The sequence below is a fragment of the Temnothorax curvispinosus genome, unplaced genomic scaffold (assembly GCF_003070985.1).
Source record: "Temnothorax curvispinosus isolate PA1 unplaced genomic scaffold, ASM307098v1 QBEX01006981.1, whole genome shotgun sequence".
In the NCBI taxonomy this organism is placed as follows: Eukaryota; Metazoa; Arthropoda; class Insecta; order Hymenoptera; family Formicidae; genus Temnothorax; species Temnothorax curvispinosus.
In genome coordinates, this window is record NW_020216761.1 from 50,699 (window position 1) to 77,106 (window position 26,408).

At 42.3% G+C, this 26,408-nt stretch overlaps 2 protein-coding genes across 9 annotated transcripts in view; one reads left to right on the forward strand and one right to left on the reverse strand.

The window, feature by feature from the left end:
- The first annotated feature begins 495 nt into the window (after positions 1-495).
- On the forward strand, positions 496-6,757 carry LOC112456594 (glycoprotein-N-acetylgalactosamine 3-beta-galactosyltransferase 1-like). Of its 5 annotated transcripts, none has more exons than XM_025019251.1 (8): positions 496-631; positions 1,692-1,873; positions 1,989-2,213; positions 3,348-3,498; positions 3,609-3,796; positions 3,996-4,203; positions 4,279-4,417; positions 5,846-6,757. In XM_025019251.1, exons 4-8 carry the CDS (start codon positions 3,468-3,470, stop codon positions 6,387-6,389), a joined length of 1,110 nt encoding a protein of 369 aa, XP_024875019.1. In that variant the 5' UTR covers positions 496-631; positions 1,692-1,873; positions 1,989-2,213; positions 3,348-3,467; the 3' UTR covers positions 6,390-6,757. The 5 variants fall into 5 exon arrangements, with proteins under 5 accessions (XP_024875019.1, XP_024875018.1, XP_024875022.1 ...); XM_025019250.1 differs by lacking the exon at positions 496-631 and adding an exon at positions 753-1,211; XM_025019255.1 differs by lacking the exon at positions 496-631 and adding an exon at positions 755-1,211 and having other exon boundaries at positions 3,621-3,796.
- Positions 6,758-7,160: 403 nt separating this feature from the next.
- Positions 7,161-26,408, reverse strand: part of LOC112456593 (mediator of RNA polymerase II transcription subunit 13-like) — a 31,616-nt gene continuing 12,368 nt past the window's right edge. Inside the window, exons 2-17 of one of the 4 annotated variants that reach the window (XM_025019247.1) lie at positions 22,265-22,610; positions 18,966-19,134; positions 18,331-18,473; positions 17,780-18,218; positions 16,278-16,427; positions 14,437-15,007; positions 13,801-14,007; positions 11,874-13,658; positions 11,277-11,619; positions 10,877-11,187; positions 10,557-10,748; positions 10,105-10,416; positions 9,558-9,896; positions 9,181-9,462; positions 8,806-9,077; positions 7,161-8,717 (exon numbers count right to left, since the gene is read on the reverse strand). In XM_025019247.1, coding sequence (XP_024875015.1) covers positions 8,585-8,717; positions 8,806-9,077; positions 9,181-9,462; positions 9,558-9,896; positions 10,105-10,416; positions 10,557-10,748; positions 10,877-11,187; positions 11,277-11,619; positions 11,874-13,658; positions 13,801-14,007; positions 14,437-15,007; positions 16,278-16,427; positions 17,780-18,218; positions 18,331-18,473; positions 18,966-19,134; positions 22,265-22,610 — 5,994 coding nt within the window. In that variant the 3' untranslated portion in view covers positions 7,161-8,584. Of the gene's footprint in view, positions 8,718-8,805; positions 9,078-9,180; positions 9,463-9,557; positions 9,897-10,104; positions 10,417-10,556; positions 10,749-10,876; positions 11,188-11,276; positions 11,620-11,873; positions 13,659-13,800; positions 14,008-14,436; positions 15,011-16,277; positions 16,428-17,779; positions 18,219-18,330; positions 18,477-18,965; positions 19,135-22,264; positions 22,611-26,408 lie in introns of all 4 variants that reach the window. The other 3 variants (XM_025019246.1, XM_025019249.1, XM_025019248.1) reach the window with 3 other exon arrangements.

Genomic DNA, 26,408 nt, shown 5'->3' on the forward strand with positions numbered 1-26,408 from the left:
TCCCAATTTCAATCTGCGCCGTTATTATTTCTCTTTATCAGACTTCAGGGTTTCAGAGTCGAATTTCAAATTCGTCAGCTGTTCATAACAAAACGCGACAGCGCGTCGCGTTTTCCCGTCCCTGGCTTTTGGCGTGTCCTGTACACGCGACGGCAATAATTTTCATCGACGATGATTGTCGCCCGCCGCCGCGAAATAACAGAGTAGAGGTCGAGGATATAATGGGATATAAACGCGCGCGATCGAGAAACGACAAGTAACGACAGCCCCGTGTCCCTCTCGTCCGCGCGCGGAAAAAATAACACGCTGGCGAAACGCCTGTAATCTGTAATTTCGAAATAATCGACGAAGTTAATCTCCGCGCGATAATGAAGACATTGCGCGACACGCCGCGCGTCCCAGGCGTCCCAGCGTATACAGGCGCGCGCGCGCGTGCACAGTGCACACGCGCGCAACCGCGCGTCCCGGATGGCGTCGTATCTCGTATCGGTATCTCGCCGGTGCGGTGGTCGCCTCCCCCGACGCTTCCTCGCGATACGGGACGAAGTACGAAGTCGACGGTCGACGGCATGGTGGCCGCGAGTCAGAATGGAGACGACCTTTTCACGGACATTTTCCGACCAGTGAGCGCGTACGTATGTATGTACATACGCGACACGTCGCGCATGCACGCTCATCGCGATTCGCGAAGGGTGGCTGGGAGGGATGGGGGAGAAGAGGGGAGAGCAAGACGCGCGACGCGCGCATCATCGCAGATTGTTATCGCCGCTGCTGAATGCTCGCGGATTCCTTTGTGCCCGTTCACGCGCTGCTCGCGACAACGCGGGACGAAGGCGCCGCGGCTCGAAGGCGCTCGTCTGTAAAATCCCGCGGGGCCGCCGGGGCGAGGAGAGATGCGGACACGTCGACTCCACCGTCTAATCTCGTAATTGATCGCCGCGAGCCGACGCGGACGGCGCTCGGTTCCGGCATTCCCGATGCGGTAAAAACACGTTCTCGCGATAAGCGCGCGCTTCTCGGAAGATTCTCCGAGGAGGCGGGTCCGGATCCGCGTGTGTACACTGTGTACCCGGATCCGCGAGCACCGCGAGTGTGGATACTCGAGGGGCGAGGAGGATTCTTCCCCGATGAGCTGCGCGACTACCACTGCGACGAGGCGCGACGAACATTCCCCGGCGCACCGTCGGCGACTGGGCGATACGATACCCTCGGTTTGTGAATGAAAACTCTGCGTTACGCGCGCGAGGTGCACGGCGACGACGATATCGAATTGCGACAATATCGGTCAGGTTCGCATCAATATTTGCGCAATTGCGCAAATAGAGTAATAAAAGCCGTGCTGACAAACGAGCGCGCCGTGCAGCTTGCTGTTACTTGTCAGCAGTGTTGGCATAAGCGCGAACGAATAAAAGAAAACAGATGACTGTCGCAAAAATGTCCCTTCCTCCCCGCCGCGTTCCGCGCTCTCGTATCACCACCTTTTTTTGCACGACTCATTTTTCTCTCTCTTCGCCAACTTTCGAGATAATGCAACGTCGCTTGCTTGACGTGTCGCCTCTATTCAACGCGCTTCGCGTCGAACGTGCTTCTTCCCAGTTTTCGCATGTGGTGTACATGTGCGCGTAATTAGGGCATTGCATAATAGCAGACCGCGCGTTGCATATTTTACTATTTTCTGTGTTCGCACCTAGGCTCAGGCGCACCGATGCATTCGTAATAAATCGCGCTTCGCCTGCTTGGAGATAACGTCCCGCAATATTGAGACAGTACTATCAGTAAGGCGACGGTCATATCTAACATCGCCACGACGATCATAAACAATTGTCAAAGATCACTTGTCAACGACGGGCCGTTCATACGTCCAGAGAAAGAAGTGCGTACTTAACTCAAAAAGTTAACGTGTATTGTGAAAGTGTAGCGTTGTCTTCAAGTAGTTTCATCGCTTCTTACCTTCCTGGCTGTTGTCTTCAAGATTCTTTTGATTTCAGATACAGTCCTCTGAATTGGAGAAGAAATTGTATTATATCAGATATACTCATATACATACCACTCATTACCAATCTTGTTTGATTAAAAACAGAAGAGGAGAAGAGAAAAGATGTGCTCGGCGAAGCACATTTTTATCTATCCTATTGTGAGTAACAAGTTTGATATACGAGCTTAAAATATGGCCTTAAAGAGTTTATCGTGTTATCAAACATCCTGTTGATCAGGTATGTATACGAAATTATTAGATGATAATGAGTTTATCTTATAAAGAACCTCACCCAAAGTGGGCCATTGACGTACAACATTGAATCATCTGGATATTATTTTATATAAAGTTAGTAATATTATAATATTTAAGTTAAATAATGTAAAGTTTTTAGTGCCAATTAGCTAATATTACATATGGTAATATGCGAAATTCACGCCGCAGAAAATATCTTTCCCCATGTTTTTGAGACTTCAGACCATGTTATTATTATTTCTATCAACCTCCTCTACAAATGCATATAGTCAAGTATGTACATTCATGGCCCAAAATCCCTTAACCCTTCGCAGAACAAGTGGGGCTAGACCTAGTCGATATTTCAGTTTTGAATTTTTCGGAGACTTTACGGACTCATAAAAAAAAACCTAAACAAGAATCAGGCATATATAAGTATACTTAAATTTTTTCAAATTTTTTATGGCACTATTACAGCTTGAAAATCTTAACTGGCCTAAAAAGACCCACGTTGTTCGACGGAAGCAACAAAATTATATATGTTCTGCGAAGGGTTAATAAAAAATAGGCGAGGTTTTTTAAAAATTTACATGAACTAGGGCTGCATTCGAGGAGCGCGCTATTAGCGCTATTGCATCATTCTGTCTTTATCGCTCATCAGGTGTAAAACAAGGATAGAACAAGCAAATAGCGCTAATAGCGCGCTCCCCGAATCCAGCCTACATTTATATTGGAATGGCTAGTTGATGTAACAACATTAATTTCTATGTTATGAAACGATTAACTGCTACATGAAAGAGAACTGAAATGAAGTATTATAACAATTGACATTTCAATAATAACATATAAAGATGTAATTTTGTACCTGATTATTCCTGATTCATAGTTATAAATCTAACCATTCGATAGCGATAAGATATTAAGTTTTGCTCAATAGTAAATAGATTTTTACACGTCGTGAGATAATATAGGTATTGTAACACTTCAAAAGCGTTTAATTTACTCCATTTCACATATTCAACACAATATTCTCTCTTTTCTATTAATCACTAAACAGTAATATATCTTTTTATATAACATTTTAGATTATTATTAATATTAATTATAAAATTAGATAATATTTTATATAATATTTCAGAGGGCAGTGATAAAATATATCATGCATTTATACGAGAAAAAATGAATGCGAAGGAGACTGCAATTTATATTCAAGCATTTATAGCGTTATTGAGTTGAGTTACAATTTATATTATATATCATGGTACAGCAGCGGCTTCCTAGTTTCGATAGTAAGTGTCTAAGTCCCTGTAAATGAACTCATGTTTGATTCTGTCTGATCTTGTATTAATCCATAGTTTGTAAATGTGAAATTATAGCAGTTAGAAAATACAGTAATTAGTTTTTTACACAGGTGGTCGAAGTGGACGGCGATTTATACTGACACTCGCTGCTGGAATGGTTTTCGGCTTTTTATCGGCATGTCTGCTCATCACATCCTCGAGAGATGTACCGCACATGTTCAGTTGGGTACCAGGTAGTTCTAGCCTTTCCAGAGATCCTCATCATTATTCGGAGTTGGAGTCAGAGGTACGCAATGGTATATTTTATGTTCCAAGCTACAACATTTTAAATAGATTGGTTATGACCAAACCGATCACTGAGGAAAATTAAAAGAATCTTTTTTCTTTTTTGATTAAAGTATATGCAAAAAAAAAATGATGTTTTCTTACAACTATTAGATGATTGTGAAATGATTTCTATATCTTATCGCTAAATTTTCTAATAGATTGGTCCTGAAACAGAAGTAAAATTTCATGGCGATGATGAAGATTTTCACAAAGGAGAAGATAGAATAGCTCAGGATATGGCGAAAAAAGTGCGTGTTCTTTGCTGGGTTATGACTGGTCCGAAAAATCATCAGAGCAAGGCTCGTCACGTAAAAGCGACATGGGGAAAACGCTGCAATGTACTTCTTTTTATGAGTTCTGTGGCAGGTATTTCGTCATAAGATAAAAATAAAGATTGTGATATACAGATAAAAAGATTGTACTCATACCGGTCATTTTCAGACGCCAGCTTACCCACTGTAGTGTTGCCAGTAAAGGAGGGTAGAGATAATCTGTGGGCTAAAACCAAAGAAGCGTTTAAATACGCTTATGAGAAGTACAAAGATAAAGTAGATTGGTTCATGAAAGCCGACGACGATACGTAAGTATATTCTGTTCACGATCTTTACAACGTAGTCACTAATTGCATATACACTACCGTTCAAAAGTTTGTAAGCACTATTTTTTTTAAAGAAAAAAACGGTACTAATACTTCCAAAGGAAAATGTCATATGAGAAACTTTATTGTCTGTTTTAATTATTCAACGCAGTATTATTTATTTTTAATCATTTTCCAAGGACGTATTTCATTTAAAGAATTTTACGGAATAAACATGCTATTATTCTGTTATGAAGAAAGAACAAGCTTTCATGGCTTGAGTAAAATATAATAATTGTTATTTGCATATTTATTACATTTTACTCAAAACCATGAAAACTTTTTTTTTCTTCATAACAGAATAATAGCATGTTTATTCCGTAAAATTCTTTAAATGAAATACTTCCTTGGAAAATGTTTAGAAACAAATAATACTGTGTCGAATAGTTAAAACAGACAGTAAAGTTTCTCATATGACATTTTTCTTTGGAAGTATTAGCACCACTGTGCACTGTTTTGTTTTTCTTAAAAAAGTAGTGCTTCTAAACTTTTGAACGGTAGTGTACATTCTGTCTTTGCGATAAATTTTATCTTTACGGCGTAGTGTACAAAAATAAGTAGCACAAATGTTTAATGGTATCTTTTTCAGTAGCAGTGTCAAAAAATGCATAGCGATCAAATTAGAAAAAAATAAAAATATGTGATAGAAAAAATTCATAGTTATTAGCTGTCATTTTAAATGAATAACACTGTCCGACAAAATCAAAGGAGTTGCTTTATTGTATACATCGTATACACATGTACGAGGGTGAATCAATAATTATCCGCACTCTATTTCTATAATTTATTAGAACAGTAGAGAACGTACAATTACATAATTTTTCAACATAGTCCCCTTGCTTTTCAATGCGCTTGTTCTAGCGTTCCACAAACCTGCATATATCTTCGGAAAAATATGTTTTTGGTTTATCTCTCAGCTATGCATGCGCCGCTTTTTGCACATGTTGGTTTGTATCAAATCGACGATCTCTTTTAAATGGGTCAAACAGATGATAATCGCGATGATAATGAAGCCTATTGTCGAAAGGTGTTTTTTTGTTGCATAACAATGCACGCCCACATACTGCTGTCCACATTGTTCAAACGCTTTAGAAACTTGAGTTTTTTATATTGGAGCATCCTGCATGTAGTCCATATCTCACTTCCTTGGATTCTTAAGAGGGCGTCGATTTGTCCCATTTTTTCCCCCGAGGATGTATGCAAGCTTGTGGAACGTTCGAACAAGTGCATTAAAAAGCATGGAGATTATGTTGAAAAGTGATGTAATTGTACGTTCTCTATTGTTGTTCTAATAAATTATAGAAATAGAGTGCGAATAATTATTGATTCACCCTCTTATATAAATTATTGTTTGGATTTATATGCTTTCAGATACGTGGTAGTAGAAAATCTACGATATATGTTGTCGTCGTACAATCCAAATTCGTCGTTATACTTCGGATGCAGATTTAAACCTTTCGTGAAACAAGGTTACATGAGCGGTGGCGCAGGATATGTACTTAGTAAGGAAGGCTTACGCAAATTCGTGGAAGAGGGCTTACCCGACAAGACCAAGTGCCGACCGGATAACGGCGGTGCGGAGGACGTGGAGATGGGAAAATGTCTCGAAAAGATTGGTGTACGCGCGATGGATACCAGAGATCCTCACGGGCGCGGTAGATTCTTTCCGTTCGTGCCGGAGCACCATTTGATACCAAATCATGTAGACAAGAATTTTTGGTATTGGAAGTATATCTATTACGATACCAAGGATGGCTTGAACTGCTGTTCGGACAGTGCCGTTTCATTCCACTACGTGTCACCGAACATGATGTACGTTCTAGAGTATCTAATTTACCATTTGAGGCCATATGGCATCAATCACAGTCTGGAGAGACCTTCTCCGGACCGACCGTTGACGTTGACCGAATACTAGTCCGTACACTCGTAAATAGATCATAAGGTTCTATAATTCTTGTTTTATATACATGATACTAGTCCATTCGAGCCAACGATATAACTGTAATATACTTTCAGCGGATAAAGTGTGATATATCGTACTTCTTAAATAGACGAGGTCTTTATACGTATCTATATTAAAGTCAGGACACTACGGCCATAATGGATATAACTATAGTGTAGAGTAGAAAGGATAGGGAGATAGTGCAAGCACAATAGATATGCGTCATGAAGATTCAGGATTTCATCATTTTTTAGAGCATCAAATCACGTGTTAAATTTGTAAGATGAGATGTGATAATAACTTCTTAAAACTCCTAAATAATAAAATGTTGATCCGCAGAATAAGTCTCATATTTTAGTGCCATATTGTATATGTGTCGAAAATACCATATTTTCCTTTCTTTTTAAAAGTATCTGTTGGATAAGAAAATACTTTGATATTCCTATATCATATTGGAGATGTAGATTAGTAGAAAAATATTAGTGCGCGCGAAGCTCGATATGCAAGCAATCGCTTGGCAAACGAAAGAAAATCTGATTCAATTATTCATTGTTTTTTTTTCTGAGAAGTGATATGTTCATAGGAGCAAAAGACATTTTTCTACGCGTTTCTACTGTGCTTGCAACAAAATTTCTTGGGCGTTGCAAATACGAGAGAAATCACATATGTAATTATATATATATATAATATATATATATATATATATATATACACATAAAACTGTATTTCGTAATATTAATATAATAATGGTAATAATAATTTTAATAATAATAATAATCCCAATAATGACGTACTACCCAGTAATAAATACTATAGATACAGAGTGAGTTTGGGTGTGAGTAAATTAACCAATTAATTAGGGAGTTAGGGGTTCTATGTACAAGTCATATTTGTACTATGCGACTGACGCAATTGGCCACCGTGGCTCCACTCAGACGCGCCCCACATTTCGCTCTTCGTGTCTTTTCTTCTTTTTTTGCATTCAAAGTTGAATTGGAGGAAAACAATCTTTGCATAACTGACTCGTTCTCTCCTCATTCTCTCGCTTGCTTTCTTTCTCTTTTTCTCTTTCACACTCTTGCGATATTTCCCTCTTTCATTCTCAATTATCTAATCTCGGCGATGTCTCACTTCATAAATTATTTAAAAACAATATTTTACACTATATGTATGTATAATATATAGAGGTCACCTAATCCGAATAAAATTTGTCAAACAGCATCGAAAAATTGCGCTAACGGGTCCAGGAAACATGATAACAGCGACCCAGTGCCGCGCGAGCATAATATAATATTATAATCGTCATACTTATATCTCACACCAGGGGCTTGTACGAGGCATCGCTTATAAAAAAGAAGTCCACCTCTCTTTTTTTTTATATCATCTATATAAAATTAAAAAACAACGTAATATCATTTATATTACTTCGTCGTCATTAATAATAAAAGCTTTGTACAAAATTCAATTTACAATTAAAAACTTTTAGTTACGTAATTTTTCTAGAGATTCTGATTTGTAATTCAACTATCTATCGATAGAGAGGCAATCGAAAATCATTTTCTTATTATGCACTCTCTTTTACACCTTTTCTCTCTCTCTCACTCGCTCGTTCGTTCGCGCGTGCTCTCTTTCGTACTTTTCTCTCGTTATCCTTCTCTTTCATTCTCATTCTCTCTTGCCCTATCTTTCTTTCTTTCTTTCTCACAGTATCTCTCATCACTCGCATCTTCGCTTCTACCATTCGCAAAGTCTCATATTTGCTTTCGCTGGCAATGGTCGTATTGGATGCACAGTTCATTTTTCCTTACGAAATACGAGATACGATCATAAACACAAAGTACAATCTATGTCGCCTGTTATAATAGAAAAATGGTAAAGAGAGTCGCTGTTCTCACCGGATTTTGCATTTTTAGCCGTTGCATTTTCATTGCGCTAACTTGTGTATTAATTAGAGTCCGAGGTAAAAAAGGCTCGGTTTCTCTTTACATGTGGTCGAGAAGGATCGTACTCTGTACCTAGACAATCTCTTTCTCTCTAAGTACCTAACTAATGTAGTATAGGTAAAGGGCATAGGAAATCAGTTGCTCTCGTAAAGCCCCGAGTGACGGTACAATAAGGAGTGCGTGAGAGAGGTGCATATACTGCACTACAACGGGAGAGGGTGTGGGTCAGACGAGAGCTGCCGTCGCATGGTAGAGATGCATGAGCGCCTGTACGTGCACTGGTAAGCAGGACAGTCGGTCCTTGGTGTTTGCATCCAGCGCAAGCCACGACAGTGCGTTGTACCCTTCCAACACGTACCTGTCAATCACGTACATTGCACGATAACGTCGATAACAAATTCCGCGCGACAAATCTGAAAAGCTAAAATGAAGAATACCATACGAACCTAAGCACGTCAGTGGTGTACTGCGAGTCCAATGGATGAGCAGTGGGTGCGTTTTGTTGCTGAAGTAAATCGTCGCTGTTCTGTTGTATCGCGGGACTGTGCAGGTGTAACGCGTTCTTCAGGAATACCGGACAAACGTTTTCAAGATGCGGACAAGCTGCCCAAAACCATGGTGGCATTCGTCCCGTTGGCGCAGTCGATACTAGATAGCCAAGAGCGAGCGGTTGTTGTAAGAGAGTGCCAACCTCTTCTGCTTGCTCAGTCGTCGCTATCTGTGAATAACATAAAAACTTGCATATAAATTTACACACATGGATATAGTACAGCCGTATACTTCATAAAATATATATATATATATATATATATATGACTTACTCTTGGCGTATTGCTGCACGGAAATGGGCTACCAGGCCCGTCATGATTGCCTAAGCCTGATCCACCGCCATCTCCTCCATGCGGCGAACCTTCCGGACGATGCGGACTTCCGCTTGGACTCTGTCCACCACCTGCGCCCGGTTCAGGCCAAACGTTGAAAATATCGTTAAAATCACCCATTCCCTCCATGCCTTCCGGCATGTCATCGTTCAGAGCGGAAAACAATTCGTCGTCTCCCAACTCGGGTACGTTGTGTTGCTCTTGAAATGCGGTCTGCGACGACTAAAGTGTCAAAACAACAGCGGTGTTTAGCCTGACTGTATCCGAGAAGTAATATAATTGGGCTCTTATGTATATATATAATTAAATTTCCTTACCTGAGTGGTAGCGGATGTAGGGAAAACAAGTATATGAGTACATGTGACATCTTGAGGTGTGGATAACTGGCAGTTTACAGACGCCTGACTGAATCTTTCGTCGGGAGTGAATTGATCGGCCATTAATCTCAGAGTAGAGTCCGGTTCGAGCGAGACTAAACACGCGCTGAGTACGCAAGGTGCCGCCGAGGGATACAAGAGACTGCACTGTCCGCATATCTCTTTCAGATGTTTTGAAGCTTTCAAAAGTGCTTTCCTAGAAAGTAACCAACTCCATCCTTTTAATTCGCCATGCCCAATACGCCCTACTCGACCCACAACCAATCTCCATGGTTGTACCTGCAATAAAAATAATATAATAATACAAAATGTGAGACAGTATTTACAAAATGAATAATATGCACTGAAAAAAAACAAATGTTTTTAATAAGAGTAAAAATTACTAATGGAAGCTCGAATCGATTTTTTGTATACATTTGTAATAACAAATATTCAGATATCGCTGAGTTTAATTTATGTAAATTTATTATATAAATCTTTTACTTACACCTTGGGACATCACGCCCAATATAAAGTCCATAAGCTTTTGAAGGCCAATGCGTCTAGCCGAGGCGCGCTTTCGTCTTTTTCTATTGGGTATGTCGATGTTAATAGTAGCGGTCTCGAAAATTTCGCCCCTGTCATCGGTTGCGGCTGCCAACAGCCAAGACTGATCCTCGCTCAAACAGTAACTCAAGTAGAGCACCGCGCATTCTTCGGGTCTCGGCATGCCGAACGATTCGGGAGCTTCGCTCTTCGCACGCAGTGGTGCTAGCACGAAGGCCGGTGCGTAGAGGCGATAGGACGCTCTGTTTCGTTCCTGATACATAATTGCAAGAATATTACTAAACGAGTGAAGACAATTTATATATCGTTCTCGCTGATATCGCGGCGCATAAACGAAACTCGGATCATATTCACAACACGTAGCAAGCAATCAATCTAACAATGAAGTCTTACATCTTTACTCTTGAGGAAGAGATCAGCAGCGGCGGCGGTACCGAAACCAGTGAGGCTTTTCACCGTAGAATTATGATTCAATAATCGACGCCCTTGCAAGAAGACATTCAACGCCAAGGCTCTCATCTCGTCTTGAATTTTTCGCCTTTCTCGAGCTCGACCCAATTCCATTATGCTTTCCAAGGATATTATCTGAAAGTATATTAATCGCAGTTGTCAAAACATGCCGTAAAAACACAATTTAGAATACTGACCAGCTGAGTTTTAAAACTATTTATTCTTCATCGTCGGGATTTTGTACTAGAATTTTGGTTAATTACCTGAACGTGAATATTTGATCTCATATTCTCAGGCATGCTATTGATCGCGGAAGAGTAAGCTCTGAGTAGAGCCAAAATGGCGAGACGTCGTCGATCGGGATCCTCGGTGCCGCCTAAGGAGAAAGGTTCGACAAAGTAGACAACGATGGCTGGAGGTTCGATCTCCTCCTCGTCCGGGCCTGTGGTCGTAGTAATCGGTGTCGTGTTGCTTGTGGTTTGCGAGGTCGGTGTCGTATTACCGGTTGTATTAGTAGTGGTCTGATTCGTCGCTGTGCTCGAAGAGGGAGTCTCGCTCCTCGGATTCTCCCCTTCTGCAAAAGGCAACGAATCTCGCTAGACCCCAACCCGAGCAGACACGCTAAAATCATATCGCTAAAATGCGATTATCGACGAGACATACCGACAGATTCGGGTTTTGTCGTTAATACATCGGGTGTAGCTGGCATCGTATCGGGAATGGGAATTGTTGTGGATTGCTGTTGCTGCTGCTTATTGGCTGGTTGAGAATCACCGGGATCCAACAAACTGCGATCTTGTATGACCTGCGTAAGATACGGGGCCAATCGATGATTACACACTTGAGCGTACAATTTCAATAGTTCGCCTATGTAATTTTCTCCCAAAAACTTGAACCAATCGTCCATCGGTTGCTTTGCCAGTTTCTGCACAGTCGATTTCCCGACGCGCAGAATTCCATCACGTAGTTGTTTCGAGATTGGCGTATGTCTTCCTAACCGGCAAATCTGCGACAAAATTAAAAAGCGAAGTCCTAAACTATAATATTCCCTTTAATTGAAGACAAAACTAATTGAGCAAATCGCGCGAGAACTACAAATTGGATATAATAATACCAAAAAATTTTTTCTAATGTAGTTTTTCAAAAATGTCAGAAAAACAAAAATCTCAGTAACGCTAAACAAAATAATTCTTTCAGACAGTTAATTTTAATGTTAGAGTCGAATCATTTATATAAAATAAATAATATTTGTATTTTTACCTCGTACGTGCAAGAAAGTTCTCGGAAGAACGACTTGACTCTACTGACAATACAATCGCTGTCGGGTGCGACGACCACGTAGGCGACGTCCCTGGGCCCGGCGAACGGTTCTAATGACAGTTTTTCCCAGAAGCAGACCGCGTACGGTGACAATGACAACCAATCGCGATCGTATCCGACGACTAGAGCGGGTATCGGTTGTGGTTCGCAACGATCGTCGGTGCCGCGACCGGCCAAACGATGGAACTGTCGCCACGTGAGCGGTCCAGTGACGGTATACGGCGCTTCCCACATGCGTGTCGTACACTTCTTCTGCACCGCGTCCTGGAGCAGCGGCTGCAGCGACCTCATCATTCGCACGATGTCGCCGCTACATTGGGGACCTCGCGCCCTGAGGAACACCCACCGATGCACGCCATTCACGCGTGCCGCTCTCTCGTTATGCGCGCCGTCGAGCTTGCCTTGATCGAGCGCGGCAACACACACCTCGTTGCCATCGTTAAACTCCAGGGTGTTCACCGTCGGCGTCAACGTCGGATAGCTTTTCATGGTAGCGCATATCCTAGCCGCTCTGTACAGACTGCTAGCTGAACTTTGGACGATCAGGCATTGTTCGCGAAGTAACTCGAGAACATTTGGTAGTATCGTGTCGAGACCCTCCGGGGTCGCTTTCGCTCCAGGACACGCAACCGCGGTGAGCGAGCCTTTCTTCTTCTCCGCTGGGTCTTCGGCGACGCCCGTAATCTCCATCTCATCTTCGTAGAACAGACCTGCTCGGTGCGCGAGTCGACGATTCACCACGGCGCTGAAGCCGCAACTACATCTGATTTGATCGTCGTCCTGGAAGAGCGCGGAACCAGTCCACGAATTGCTGAGGTAAACGCCCGCATCGGCGCCCTTAATATTGCCTACAACCTTGGGCCCAGCATTGCACACACATAAACTGCAACTATCGAAGTTATGATCGCGGAAGATGTTGAGCGCGGTGTCACCCAGAAGAATATTTACTACGAGGGAATTTGATTCAGGCGCGCGAGCGGGTCCCGGTGTATCCGCCTCGATGCTGTTGAGATTTTTATTGAGATACGAGGAAGTGGTAGATGTAGCTGGACTGGGTTGGTCGTACGGAGGTGGAGGTGGCCTACCGGGCAGAGTGTTTGAACGATAAGGTGGCGCCGGACTTTGTGGACAAGACTGTTGCTGCTGCTGCTGTTGTTGTTGTTGCTGCTGCTGCTGTTGTTGCTGCTGTTGTTGTTGTTGTTGCTGCTGCTGCTGTTGCACTGATCCGGGCCTGGTTGGTGGAAGAGGTTTGTCCGCCTGATTGGTGGAAGCAGGATTGCACTGCCAGGAAGGTCTGTACACGCAGTGCGATGGCAGTGTGATGGATGGCAGAGATTGGCTAGGCAGATTCGTGAGAGGTGCGTACTTGGAAGAACCGACCATCTTGCTGATGGCCGCCGGCTTGAACACGTATGACCAATCGTCAATTGGCTCTTCTTGCGGAGAACCCATATTAGGATAGATGTCGGGCAGGTGTCTGAGCGGTCGCGAAGGCATCAACAGCTCAGTCTGGTCCATAAGGGGATCACTCAGTTGGCAAGGCGAGGCAACAGGATTATGCTCCAGAGAAGGAGGAGTTGGAAACATCTTGGATAGTTCTTCTGGTCGTAGAACGGTGACTCCTCGATTATTATTTTTGTTCGTACCGTCCACCCTTGTTTCCTCATGCAATCCACCAGATTTGTTCGAGCCTGGCGGTGTTTGTATCTGTAGTTGATTCAAATTCTGTGAACATAAATGTATCTTATCCAACATCCGTTATGATTTTCAAGCATTTCGGTGTCGCCTATTTTTTTTGTTTATCCTTGTGTCGTAGGATGCAGGATTGTATATATCAACTACTTGTAACATATAAACTTAAACTTACCGTTTCGTCGCTGGAAGTATCAGGATCAGAGTTGTCGAATATTTGATCTAGATCTTTGTAGGATGGCTGGAGACCCTCGCTAGTGAAAAGAGATCCTGGTTTAGATGGATCGTCCCTTTGTCGTCGGAGACCATCGACATTCGTGCCATTTTCTTCGCCTGTCGCATCGAACTCGTACGGATCTGTTCTTCTTCCGATACACTCGCCCTGATATCACAAGACATAGTTTATCATTAATGCATTCTATAATGCATCTTATAAATAAAGAAGAAGCTGGGCACTTGCTCTGGAATTCAAGACAACTTAAAATATTTTTATGATCTTTGCAAATAAAATTTGTAAATAAATGTCTTTTTCCTTTTCAAGTTCGTGAATAAAAAATTTCCTATGCATATGTTAATTATATTTCATTTTGCCCTGGATTGAAAGTAAAGCATATCAATTGCAAATTTCTAATAACTTGTAAATTTTATAAATAAATTACATAAAATTTCACTAGGACTCCAGTAGCCACTTCTTAAGAGAAAGATTGAAATTCTTCTTATAAATTTGATAAAAATATTTTCGTAGCAGATGTAATTTGCTTAGATGACTTAATTTATCTTGATCTCTTTCCTATTAATGGATATTACTTACAACTGCGACAGGTTCTTGTTTAATTTCCAGCTTAGGAGCTTGAGATTGGAGCATTTGAGAGTTCATCGGTGGGTATAGAACGTTGCTTCGATTGGTCGGAGGACCGCTGATACTCATGGATTTGAAACGCTTCACAGGATGATTCAGCCAAGCCTCCTGGAGCGAATAATCGTAGAGCCAGGATAACGGTTGCTCGTCATCCAAAAGGGCACCTTCGTATTCTCGGGACACCAAGATTGGTCGTTTCAGTATCGGTCCGGGAACCGATGGACTGTGCACCTGGTTGTTGCACGCGGAAGAAATAGACTTGGGCCCTTGTGACGGGGTTAGGGGTGGGGCAGTGTTTGTGTGACTTGGTGGAGGCTGCGGGCTAAGAGTCGGCATCGTTGGTTCCGCGGGCGGGACCGACGCAGGCTCGGAGTGCGGAGTTAGAAGAGGCGATGGTGCCGGAGAACCTGGCGAGCCGACCGACGGCACCGGTAAGCAATCTCCTCCCGTTGGTGGTCCGCGCGAGTAGGAAGGTGGACCACCCGGTGGTGTACTAGGTGCTTCCGTTCTACTCAGTACCGACCTACTCAATTTTTAAACAGATTGATTACGTACGGATATGTCCTAGAATATTTGTCGTTAGGTTGCAATAAAAAAGAAGTTTAGTACTCATATCGAGCATGAAAGAATGAGAGAAAGCATTGAACAATATATATTTCGATGCAGGGAAGAGCAGTCCAGAATGACATTAGAGTAAAACAACATTCAAACAGTGTTTCTCAAAACTAAATTATGAAAATGCTATTTCAGACTACAGTTTTCCCTATATCGTGATCATCTCGATGATATATATTTGACAATATTTTAGCGTTACAGCGATACATTTTCGTTTATTTCTCTCAACATATTAATAATGTTATTAAAGTAATAACTTTGTGCGTATTACTGAGATGAATTGTTCGAGAAAAAGCATATGCCGCGCCTGTCAAAATATAAAATGTGCATGAACATAAATAAAAGCCTGTTATATGTTATAGATGAACGCAAAAACGACAACTTATAGGGCAAAATAAATGCTAGAAATATCGAACAATATTCACATGCAAAGCATATACCATTTTCTATGTATATTACAAGCAAAATAAATAACTCAACTAAGAGGAAGATATATGCTAGAAGATAGTGCACTACCAATCGTGTGTAAAGCTCAGATCCTATCTGCTACCGAATCATGCGCATGATAATATTTTTTTTAAGTCGACAAATCGTGTGCAAAAGTTTATTAACCGAGTTCTATTCCTTGCTTTTGCTTTTATAACTAATATAGAAATAATTTGTTGAGAAAATATATTGTTGGTATAAATTTGTTATAGAGCTAGTCGTTGACGTTAAGTTCTGTACTTACTATGTTGTATTAGTACACGTAAAAAAATTGGCAACCTTATACCGTAGAATTCACATAACATTGACATTAGAAGGTCCCATTTACCCACTGAAAAATTCTAAATACTCTGTAAGACATTTTTGCACAGTTTTACACACATCAAATGTAAAAAAAATATTAGTCTACCGTTCGTTTTTCTTCACGCCGTGACTCGATCGCGTTTAAGAAGATACATGCCTCGCACCTTTGTATAGTTAAAATGAAAATCTAATTAATACGTTATATTGTGTACCGAGTTATTTGAATATATTACATGATGGAGCTGTCGAAAGCGATGAATCTGCATGTGAAGTTATGGAAGATCATTACGATCATACGTAAAACTGGCGTTATTGCAGTGATTGATTAAGAGAAATGATGAAAATGATCTCTTTCTCCCTTCATATCTGGGGGCCTAAAAATTACCCACCTGGGGGCATTAGCAGGGACAGAGGGACAAGCGTCCCACTGAGTGGTAGACCGTCGGTGAAACGGTACGACCCTCCGTCCACCTTTATCTACCCTCTCCCTCTGAACCTGAGAGGAGGCCAGGCTCTTCCAACCCCCGGGGGTCGTATACCTGCAACCGATGCATTTAACATCTCGTTTTCTTGCGAACATATCTCCTCTATCATTTTATCTTATAGAATCCTGAAGCAACAACTCATATATCAACTTCGTCAAATTGCATATATGAAGACTAGTTTAAAATACGACATACTTGTAACGATAAAATGACACATGTTTGTTTTATCGCACTATTCTAATGGTGAATACCTAATAATTTATTTTTTTTAAATGAGCCAAATGTAAACAAAAAGCTAAATGTTTTGCTTGCAAATTAACAATTCTAGTAAATTATTTAAATTATTTCAAATAATCTTGCTATTAATATTTCTTCTTACATTTTAATAGTTTTTATTAATAAATATTATATATTATTTCTTAACCATGTTTTGAATGTCCCATTATATTTAATTTATTGATTTAAAGTCACACACTTATTTTGAGCTTTCTATTTTTTTAAATTAATGACTACAAAAAATAACCTGTGTGCATACCTGAGTATTTTGACAGCCACACTATTTTTCAAACATGGAAGTTAAGCAATCACATACTTAAATGTCAAGGAAGAATTAGCTAAGATTATATTAACGATATGTCATTTTAAGCTAGTCTTCATATTTAAATATGTAAGAAAATACATGTGGCGACTGTAGAAATTACAGTAGGATTTTTCATTTAAACACAATACTTCAGGTCTCTTTAGCTTTTGGTTGGATTCATACTATATCTTATTAATACTCGGCCCTAATATACTTTTCTTATAAAAGCTCAAATGCAACGCATAATAATATTACAATTTTCTTATCTTGTTGTAATGACGATAAAGTAGTCAATAAAATTATGTTTACGTTTTTGGTTTAAAATTATGAGTAAAAAATTTAATTGGCTTTAAATGTAACTTTATAATAATAAATGCATTAACAAGCTGGCTATCAAGAATACTTGCATTTGAGCCATCTGTTCAAAGACTAATTTTCCATGCACACATTACAACAGCCATCACACACTACTACTTATCTATAATAATTTGGATATTCTACGATTCTATATTCTGTGCTATTACATGCAAATAGAAACCAATATGATGGCAAATATTACTAATTATTCAACTGACGCGGTATATAACAAAAATTAAATGTTTACTATTACGTTCAATATATTATAAAAAAAAAGATCGTAATTAACTTTAGACCGCTATTAATTGTATCAATTAAAACAATTTAATAAACTTGTTAAAATTTACATAGTAAACAATTAATTTTTATATATATAATTAAAATCTAAGAAACAGGAATCTAAAGACAGTGTTCTGCACAATGCAATAAAGTCGGAATAAAAAGAGGCGTGAATTTCCTCTATCCTTACTTCGAACATGAACAGGTACAGGAAGACTTTTGCGTCGGTTCCACGAACGTCCAGGTTCCAGGTTCCGTGGAAGATTCTGTCTTGGAAGCGGACATCGGTGAACTCAAAGTACATTCTGCCCACACGCGTTCCGGCAATTCGGTAGCTGCGCTCAGTTCCTGTTGCGTTAAAAGCGGTCGCTCGCAAGTGACGGGGCTGCTTGGTGGCGAGAGAGGAGTCTCGGGTGGCGTATCATCCATATCCGTAACCAAGACGTAACAAGAGGGATAACGCATGCGCACGCCACCGACGAGGACCTCCACGAGAGGCGGAAGCCCGGTCTCCGAGTTACTACCGGTACTGATCGGATAGAAGTGTTTCCACTCTTCGAGAAGTTGACTGTCCATACGGCTCACCTGACCCGTTAACGTGCCTGCTAGTCCATAAGGAGCTAGGATCACTGTGGAACAAGGTAAGAAATACGTTGACGTTGATAGTTGATAACGATCAAATTTTCCTCGTGCCAACTATGGCTGTAGATCCTTATCTCTCTCGTAATAAGCAATACTTACCTTTAACGCCAGATTGGGAGGTCTGGGTACGTTGTAGACATGTCTTTGTAAGATGTCGCACCGCAGGATGCTGCCTGACGTCCACACTTGCGCACACAGTACTTTCTCCGTGAACGAAAAATGCAAATGAGAACGACAAGTGGCTGCTGCAAATATAATAAAGAAATTTAAAGATTTATCGATCAAATCTATACTTTCTGTACTATTTTGAACCGCAAAAATACTTTATACTGTGTACACTTGGTGCGTGTTGTACTCCTTATCACATTAAATTGGGCACACTTTAGATTTACGCATCCTATTCACGTATCTGCGTCATGTTTAATCCTTCACATCAAACATTTACAAATATCTAATTACATATAGCTCTGAGTTCCGAGCATTCATTTCATGATGACCATTTACGTACTTATTTCATGATAAAATATTTAGATATGATATGTACAGCTTGAACACTATTGTACATCTTAAATGTGTCTAGTTTTATGTGATAAAGCATATATAATACCAAGTGTTCTTACCGAAAAAGGGTACATTCTCAAAATAAAATAAAAGTGTCGTGTCGTTACTCTCAAAAATATTTTGTGAAATGCAGAATGTGATAACAAAGATATTATTACTAAACAATCGTTTACCTGCTACAACGGTGTTTCTCGTAGCCATTGTAAGGTTGCACAAACCACTTTCCTAAGCGAACGAAGTCACGGGATAGCAAACACCGTTCAATCAAGTTATGCAGAGCCTTGAAAAGAAGTGACCGGCATTCGTACGACAATCCGCTTTCCCAAGAACCCTGCTCGCTTTCTGCAAATGACAGTAAATAATAAAATATCGTAAACAAAGCCGTCGGCGCGTCGGTCTAACGTTCCTCTTTATACTCTGTGCGATGAACGGCGTAGAGAGGAACTGGAATACACTAATGCGCGCTTCGAATGGACGATCGATTTCTAAAAATACGCGGAAATAACGGTTACAACGCTGCTGCTATTGTTACAATTAAGCGGGAAGAAGCGATACGTCTTCTTTCAACCCTGGCAGCAAATATGTGTGCGTAATTTTCGTTCGATATCGTCATCATTCGATTCAATGATCATAGTCGCTATACGATGAAGCGGGCGAAGCTCGCTCTTATTTGCGGTGCGCGCGTCTAAACGGCGGCGGAATTTAACGTGAAAGTAATCCGATTCGCGTGTAAAATCACAGCGACGTTACGTCGAGCAACTCAGTGAGCGTTTCGTGGAAGGTATAGAGGAGAAGTTGGCCGAGAAAACAGAAAAGTTATAGAATCCTGAGTCGCGCGCTCGGCCCAGCTTTCCCCTGATTTTGTTCTCACGCGAACGAGTACGCTTCGAAATGCGAAGAGGTGCGTGAGGATCTGTGAGCTCGAGGGAGCCCATTCGGAACGTGCGAATGCGATACTACGCACATTTCATTCTGTTTCAAGAACTCACGATCATTGAAAAAGGATTTATCTTAAGCAGACGCGCGCTTTCTTCTTAACCGTAACTATATACGAAAATAATTTAACCGTGAGATATATATAAATTATTTAGTGAGAAAATCGCGAGAAATCTCAAAGTTAAATATGGCTTGGCCTTTTACAACCACACGCAGTTGCAGTAACGTTGAGAATCACTGGGTGGGAGAACACGTGTTCTGTCGATCGATATGACCGGAGCCTGAGGGAGTTGCATCTCTCGTGGACCACTAGCCGCGGTGGTCTCGCTGCAGGCTGCGTCTCCCAAAATCCGAATGTTTATTCGAGAAACTTCCATCGCGATAGGTAACCGTACATAAAAGCGACGGTGAAATATTTTATTTTTAAAAAGTAGAACGCGCGCTCGGCTTGACCCGGTCGCTTTGTAGCTCTATTACTATTTCAATATTAATTATCTCACGTGTCTAACGAGATAAAAAAGGATAACGCTACGTTTATTAATCCTACGCCTGATACGATTAAACTAATAATCCAAAAATGTTCTCCCTTGTCGAAGAAGATCGATATCCGATAAGAGCAAAGGTGCGCTCGAGGGGCGTCTTATCTTATCTCGATTCTCCGACGAGTCGAATAATCAACCCGTCTTTTTTTCTTTTTTTTTTCGAGTTTAAGCCGATAGCGCTAAACTGTCACCGTCGCGGCAGGCCGGCCACGTTGGTCGTTTTCAGTCTTAACGGTTCACCGTGCGGTCGGACGGCTGCGGCAGTTTCGCAATTGGTGCACTCTCCGGCAGAGCAGTGCCGGCGCGGCGCGATGCGATGCACAACACGGCAGATCTATACGTTGTGCGCTGCAACGAGTTGCAGACAAGTGCATGGTTCAGCGACCTCGCCGGTCGAGAAACACCGCCGGCCGGGCCTCGGTCCGGCGTGGCTCGAACGCTGGTCCGTTGCACGACGACGACGTTACTACCCGTCTCTCAGAGGCATGAAATAATAATAATAATCGTCATCGTCGTCGGAGTTTAAACAGTGATACTTGAGCGTTGAGAAAAAAAATTACGTACGAGCGAAACAAATCTAACTGAGCATTCCTCGCGATCTACCATCCTAAAGAACATTCGACTGCGATTAATTCGTTCGTTGCTCGAAGCTCCAGTTTTTGTGGAGAGAGTATTTTACCAATCGCTAGTACGGAACGCAAACACCACGAAGAATAACATTTATCTCGACGAGTACAAAGAAAGATTCGTACGATTTTTCGCTTTGAACTGTTACGACTCGATATATCTACGGACAGAGGAAACGAAAGCTTTAATTCGTTACATCGACCGGTCACGGTTGAGCGTACTCCTTGACCCAATTTAATTTCGAGAATTGTGATTAGTCCGGTTCGCTTGCTGCTTTTAAAGCTTTGTCGCGTGTCCCAGGTTTTAGACTACGCAGCTATATGCTCAAACGAGACCGGCTGGGCACTCCTTTATTTCAGAACGACGCAAACTTATCGCCTTTACTCACGACAAGACTGTATTATAGAAACAAAACGCGGAAAAATGATCGTAGCTAGAGAAATGTGAAAATTCGCGACACTGCACACTGTTCGAGGCTAAGCAGATAGCTCGCGTTTTGCTGCACACGCAAAACAGGTAGAATCGTTCGATAGCCCGAAGGAGGCACGTCGGAGTGATAATTTTCTGTGTGATTCACGGGCTAACGCGTTTATACACGTCACTGCTTATCGCGGCGATCTAAAGACTAAAAGCGAGTTTCACTTTTAATTATATTCCTTTCCCCCCGCTCGCCGTGACTTTGATGTTGTCTCTAGTCCGCGACGATATCGATATAGGACGACGTATACACGTATAGTCTATAGATCTTGTGCAGTCTTAGGATTTTTGCCCTCGTCAAGCACGGTCTGCAAATCCGTTAACGCAACGTGGTCCCTTCGTGGTCTCTTACGTGTCGAAACTTCCTCTTGGAAAGTACGTAATAAGAGTTAGCTTAGTCACGGTCTTCTTGGCTGGCGTTAGGTAAAACACCATACAACGGCGTATAAACATCGCGTAATTGCTACTTCCCGTCCGATGTACACAACGTACCGTATATCGCGCCTGAATGTTATACCAATTGAGATTATCACGTTTGCCACGCATCGATCAAACAACGACGTCGATCATCTTCGCTCGAACACACTTTTCGTCGTCCTTGACGTTCTGGCGATTTTATTCACGGTTCGCTGTTTAAAAAAAAAAGAAGAAAAAAATATTTTAATCAAGGTGACATAATAATCGCATAAAATTCATCGCCTTGAAATAACTCACGTATATAACAATTTTTTTTTGGAAATAAATTATCCTGTGCGTTCCTCAGCTCGTCCGCGTATGTAGCCCGAGGAGTCTCAACGTTATCCCGGCTCGACTTCCGGGACGAGCTCGCCGCGGCGCGACGCGGCGCAGCGCGCGCGTTTCCGGGCACGCGGATAGAGATATATACTCACCGCAAGCGATGAGCTCCGGCGATACCAGGCCGGAGAGATCGGGTTCCTCGCCGTACCAGAAGATCCAAAGCTCCTTGGCGGCGGTGAGGGAGAGCGGCGGGGGCGCGGGCGAGGGCGCGATGCCCAGGTCGTAGATGCCAGCCCCGGGCGCCGATGCGGCGGTGGCGGCTGCCGCTGGGCCGGAGGTGGACGGCGTGGCGGCCACTCGTCGCCACACGCACAGAATGTCACCAGCTAAACATCGCGAGAAGCTCGACAGCACCGGGTCCTCGAGGGGCGTGCCGCCGAAGCCACCGGCCACCTCGCCCCACACGAGTTTCCTCCATTTAATGCCGCAGAGGGATGTCTGTCAAACAATTAGCGACGATTAGTAATCGGTGGGCAATCCGGGGAGGGGGGAGGCGCGGGAGATATCTCGAGGGCATTGGGGATTGTTCGAGAGAGCTGTGATTTTCATCGGAAATTTAACGCGAGATTATTCTACGCGAGGAGTCTCCCTGTCCACGAACGCTCGGCGATCGCACGCGATAACGCTGTACGTTTAATAAGGAGGTTCGGATGCTTCACCGGGGGAGTAGTGGGACGCGGGGGTCCAGTGCGTGCTGCTGCTTCTGTCAAGCGTTAACTTTAAAAATGACTGATAAACAATACAGATTAAAAGGAAAGTTTGTGAGTACAAAAAATATAAGTATATGGAAATCAGGACTTCTAATAACAGGACTTTTAATAACATGCACAATTTATTAAAAACTTTTTATATTATCAAACACAACGCAACTTCTATTCAAATTCCCCGCCGTACAACCTCTACTATACTCGTTTGCGCTGCTGTCATTATTTGCTTGCGTTCATTTCTAGCAGACAAAAAATCACGCAATTTATGCTTTAATAATTAAGTTTTCTACGAAATGTGCGATAACCTATCCCTTTCTTTCACTCATTTATTTATAAATTATTGTTACATGTGTATATTTTTCTTTCCTTATCATTTGTATTTTTTCTTGCATTATTTCATTCTGAAGGTAAGCAATAAGTCATTTCCCATAATAACCTATGGTAAAAAGTACAATTTTTAGAGTCGATTTTTTTCAAAACGTGACCATGAAAAATTCCAAAAAAATTCACATCAATAATTCTATTTTGCATTCCAGAACAATATATTAAAATTTCATGAAGCTGATTGCATTTTTTTGTAGCACGTGAACCTCCTTGAGAGATAGAATCGTGATTGGCGATTATGCGTGAGCGATTATGTGACATACATACTTTTCAGAATATCGGAAATAAGAGGTTTTCCAGAATTGAGAAATTCCTGCTTTGCAGCCATGCGTCATATATGCCATGTGTAATCGCGGTAAACAGCTTTGGGATTTCCGATTTCAATTCGTGTCTTTTGCTTTCTTTCCTAGGCATTATCCGTTTGATAAGTTAAACGAATAAATTTTTTGCAAAAAAAAAAAATGCAAAGATACTGCACTCGTTAACTCTTTTTCTATAGCAATCTTGAACGGATGAATGCAACTGTATATATTCATCTAGTGATAAAAAAAAGAGTGTGTATTATCAAACGGGATCGTTCGAATTTAACACTGCTGTTAAAAATAATCCACGTTCCGTTAGTTCACCGTTGTTGCTTAATTTGCGACAATGAGGTATGAGGTATTTAGTTTTCTAGATCCTTCGCAGAATAGTCGGTCAGATCCGCCGGCGAGGTATCAAGCCGCTGCAGCCGTACAACACTCCGATGAAAATGCAAACGTAAAAATCTTGCGTTCGCATTTACCGAACAAAAGATAACATTGGCCGTGAACGCCGAGCGGTCGGCGGCAATAACGTCTTCGTGAACGGAGACGTTAAATCGCGAGGTAATAAATTATCCTTTGAGAGCGGCAAAACGTGTATTACCCAGTAAAATAGACATATATACAAGGCGAACACGCGGCGCGGCGAGAAAGCGACATCGGAGTCGGTCCTTGACCTTACGGCACAGTGTTTCTATTTGTCACGCGACGTGACAAGCCGCTAATTTATTCAAACGCATATTATCGCGTACGATCCGTGCCGTGAAACGGTTTTCAACAAACAGGCATGCGCCGCCCGACTCGAGCTAATCGCTCGATTGATTAATCACATTTCGACCGTTCCGCCTGAGACGCGCGTTACTTCCGACCCGTCGCGTCGGTCCATTTCGATCCCGGGACTGAATTTCGGGAAATATTCGATATTCCGCTCTCGAGACGATAATTCCTCTTCCGTTAAATCACTCGACCTTGATCGACGGTTCATGGTTACAGTAAGGGGAGAAAAACATATCTCTGGGAAATGTATAATCTCTTATTCATACAACATTTGAGATAAAATTAATTATGTACTCATTGACGGCGGATAATGCGCGCGTTTTTTTCTCGTCACTCGTCAGACATTTGATATCTGGAGATTCTACTTGATCGCGCATATTTTCTAATATCGAACAGGCTTCTCAGAATTTTAGAAATTCCTGCCTCGCGCCAGGTGTCGCGCGACCGCGCAAAACAACTTTCTCTCCGACCTTGCTTTGTATCTTAGACTTTGACTCTGTTTGCGTTTGATTCTAAGAAAAACATCTGTTAAAATTTGGCCTTTCAGAAGGTCTGTTTCTCTCCCTTGGTGCGCATATATACATCGGTATTTCATTCTTAATACAGTACGTCTCGAGGTATGTTGAAAGCGAACCACCAATAGCGATTCAACGGCAGAGGCTCTTCCCACTTTCTCCGTTAATTAATAAAAAAAATATATATATATATATAACGGAGGGGCGTCGTAAGATCCGTCGGGGAAACAGCGAGATTTTTTTAGATCAAGAATAACGCGCGTGCGGCATCGACCGCGCGTCGCGTAAGGTCAACGTCAAAGCCGTCGTCAAGTTCTCTCTTGCGCGCCGCGCTCGCCCGTATTCGCTCGCTCGTTGCATTGACGGAAAATGTCCTATCTCCGTTAACGAGAGAGAGTCCATTCACCCCGGATTCGGTATCTTCATCGCACCTGATCCCGCGCGCGCTTCCCGGCCGCGTCACGCCGCCCCGCGCCAAGCCACGCCGCCGTCCCTCGCGATTAGGGACGGGGTATCCCGTCGCGCGCGGTCAACGGCGAACTCGGCGGAGTCATCGACGCGCGCGTCACGGGAGTCGATCGTACCGAACGCGTGCGCGGCGCGCTTCTCGCTCCGAGGTGCGTGCGCGCGCGCGCGCGTTCTCTCTCTCTCTCTCTCTCTCTCTCTCATAAACTCTGATTGACCACGAAGCGAGCGACGCGCGCGTATAAACAATGCGCGCTCATCAAGCTCACTTTAGGCAATCTGTGGTTCAAATTTCAGGAAAGCATTCCATTTACTATATTATTTTTCTCTCTGATTGTATATCATAACGATTCCGTTTCACTCATTATTATTTTATTTATTCTGTTTGTCTTTCATTTACAAATTAAAATTTAAAATTTATTTGTATTCGCAGTGTATACTGCAGTTTTATATGTCTTTGGTATGCGTGGGTTCGTGTCGAAGAATCTCTCGTTGCTGTCTACCGCTAACGTGCGAATCCTTCGAATCGCGCGCACGATTGGCGCCGATTGTTGGGTGAAAATTGTCGAGAATTTCGTCCGTGTCATCTCGTTCCGTTGCAAGAATTATTTGCGGATATAAATGGTACGTTTGCAGTACGGGAGCGTGGTAAAATCGCGACCTACGCGTTCAACCAGGAGGCATTCCGGAGGATGATGGTAGATACCGTGTGACGCCATTGCCGATGCATTCGTGGGCTTGGGGCCACTTTGGGGGGAGCCGCGAGCGCGCACGCGCGCACAGCCGCGTAGTGGGCGCGCGCCCGTCGTCCAATCGGCGCCGGGCGTCTCCTTACGTCAGAGAACCAGCTGACATAATCAGAACGATTCAAATGTGTGTACAACCACCGTGCAGGCAGGTAATGAGATCTTGGCGCCTTCGGGAATCTCGCGGATCGCGCGAGTTAGGTCGAAGGGATCGTGAAGTTGGCCGCGCCAAGAGGGCACGGATGAAAATTCAGATGAAATAAAATCCGCTCCGCATATATTGCATATGGTTTACTCCCATAGATTTTATAATTATAGATGAAGAGATAAAGTAATTACC

Bases quoted from the DNA above. Each gene is read 5' to 3' on its own strand.
- LOC112456594 (XM_025019251.1), top strand. From the start codon at position 3,468: ATGGTACAGCAGCGGCTTCCTAGTTTCGATA. The intron at 3,797-3,995 runs GTACGCAATGGT...ATTTTCTAATAG, and splicing joins ATTCGGAGTTGGAGTCAGAG to ATTGGTCCTGAAACAGAAGT. The intron at 4,418-5,845 runs GTAAGTATATTC...ATATGCTTTCAG, and splicing joins ATGAAAGCCGACGACGATAC to ATACGTGGTAGTAGAAAATC.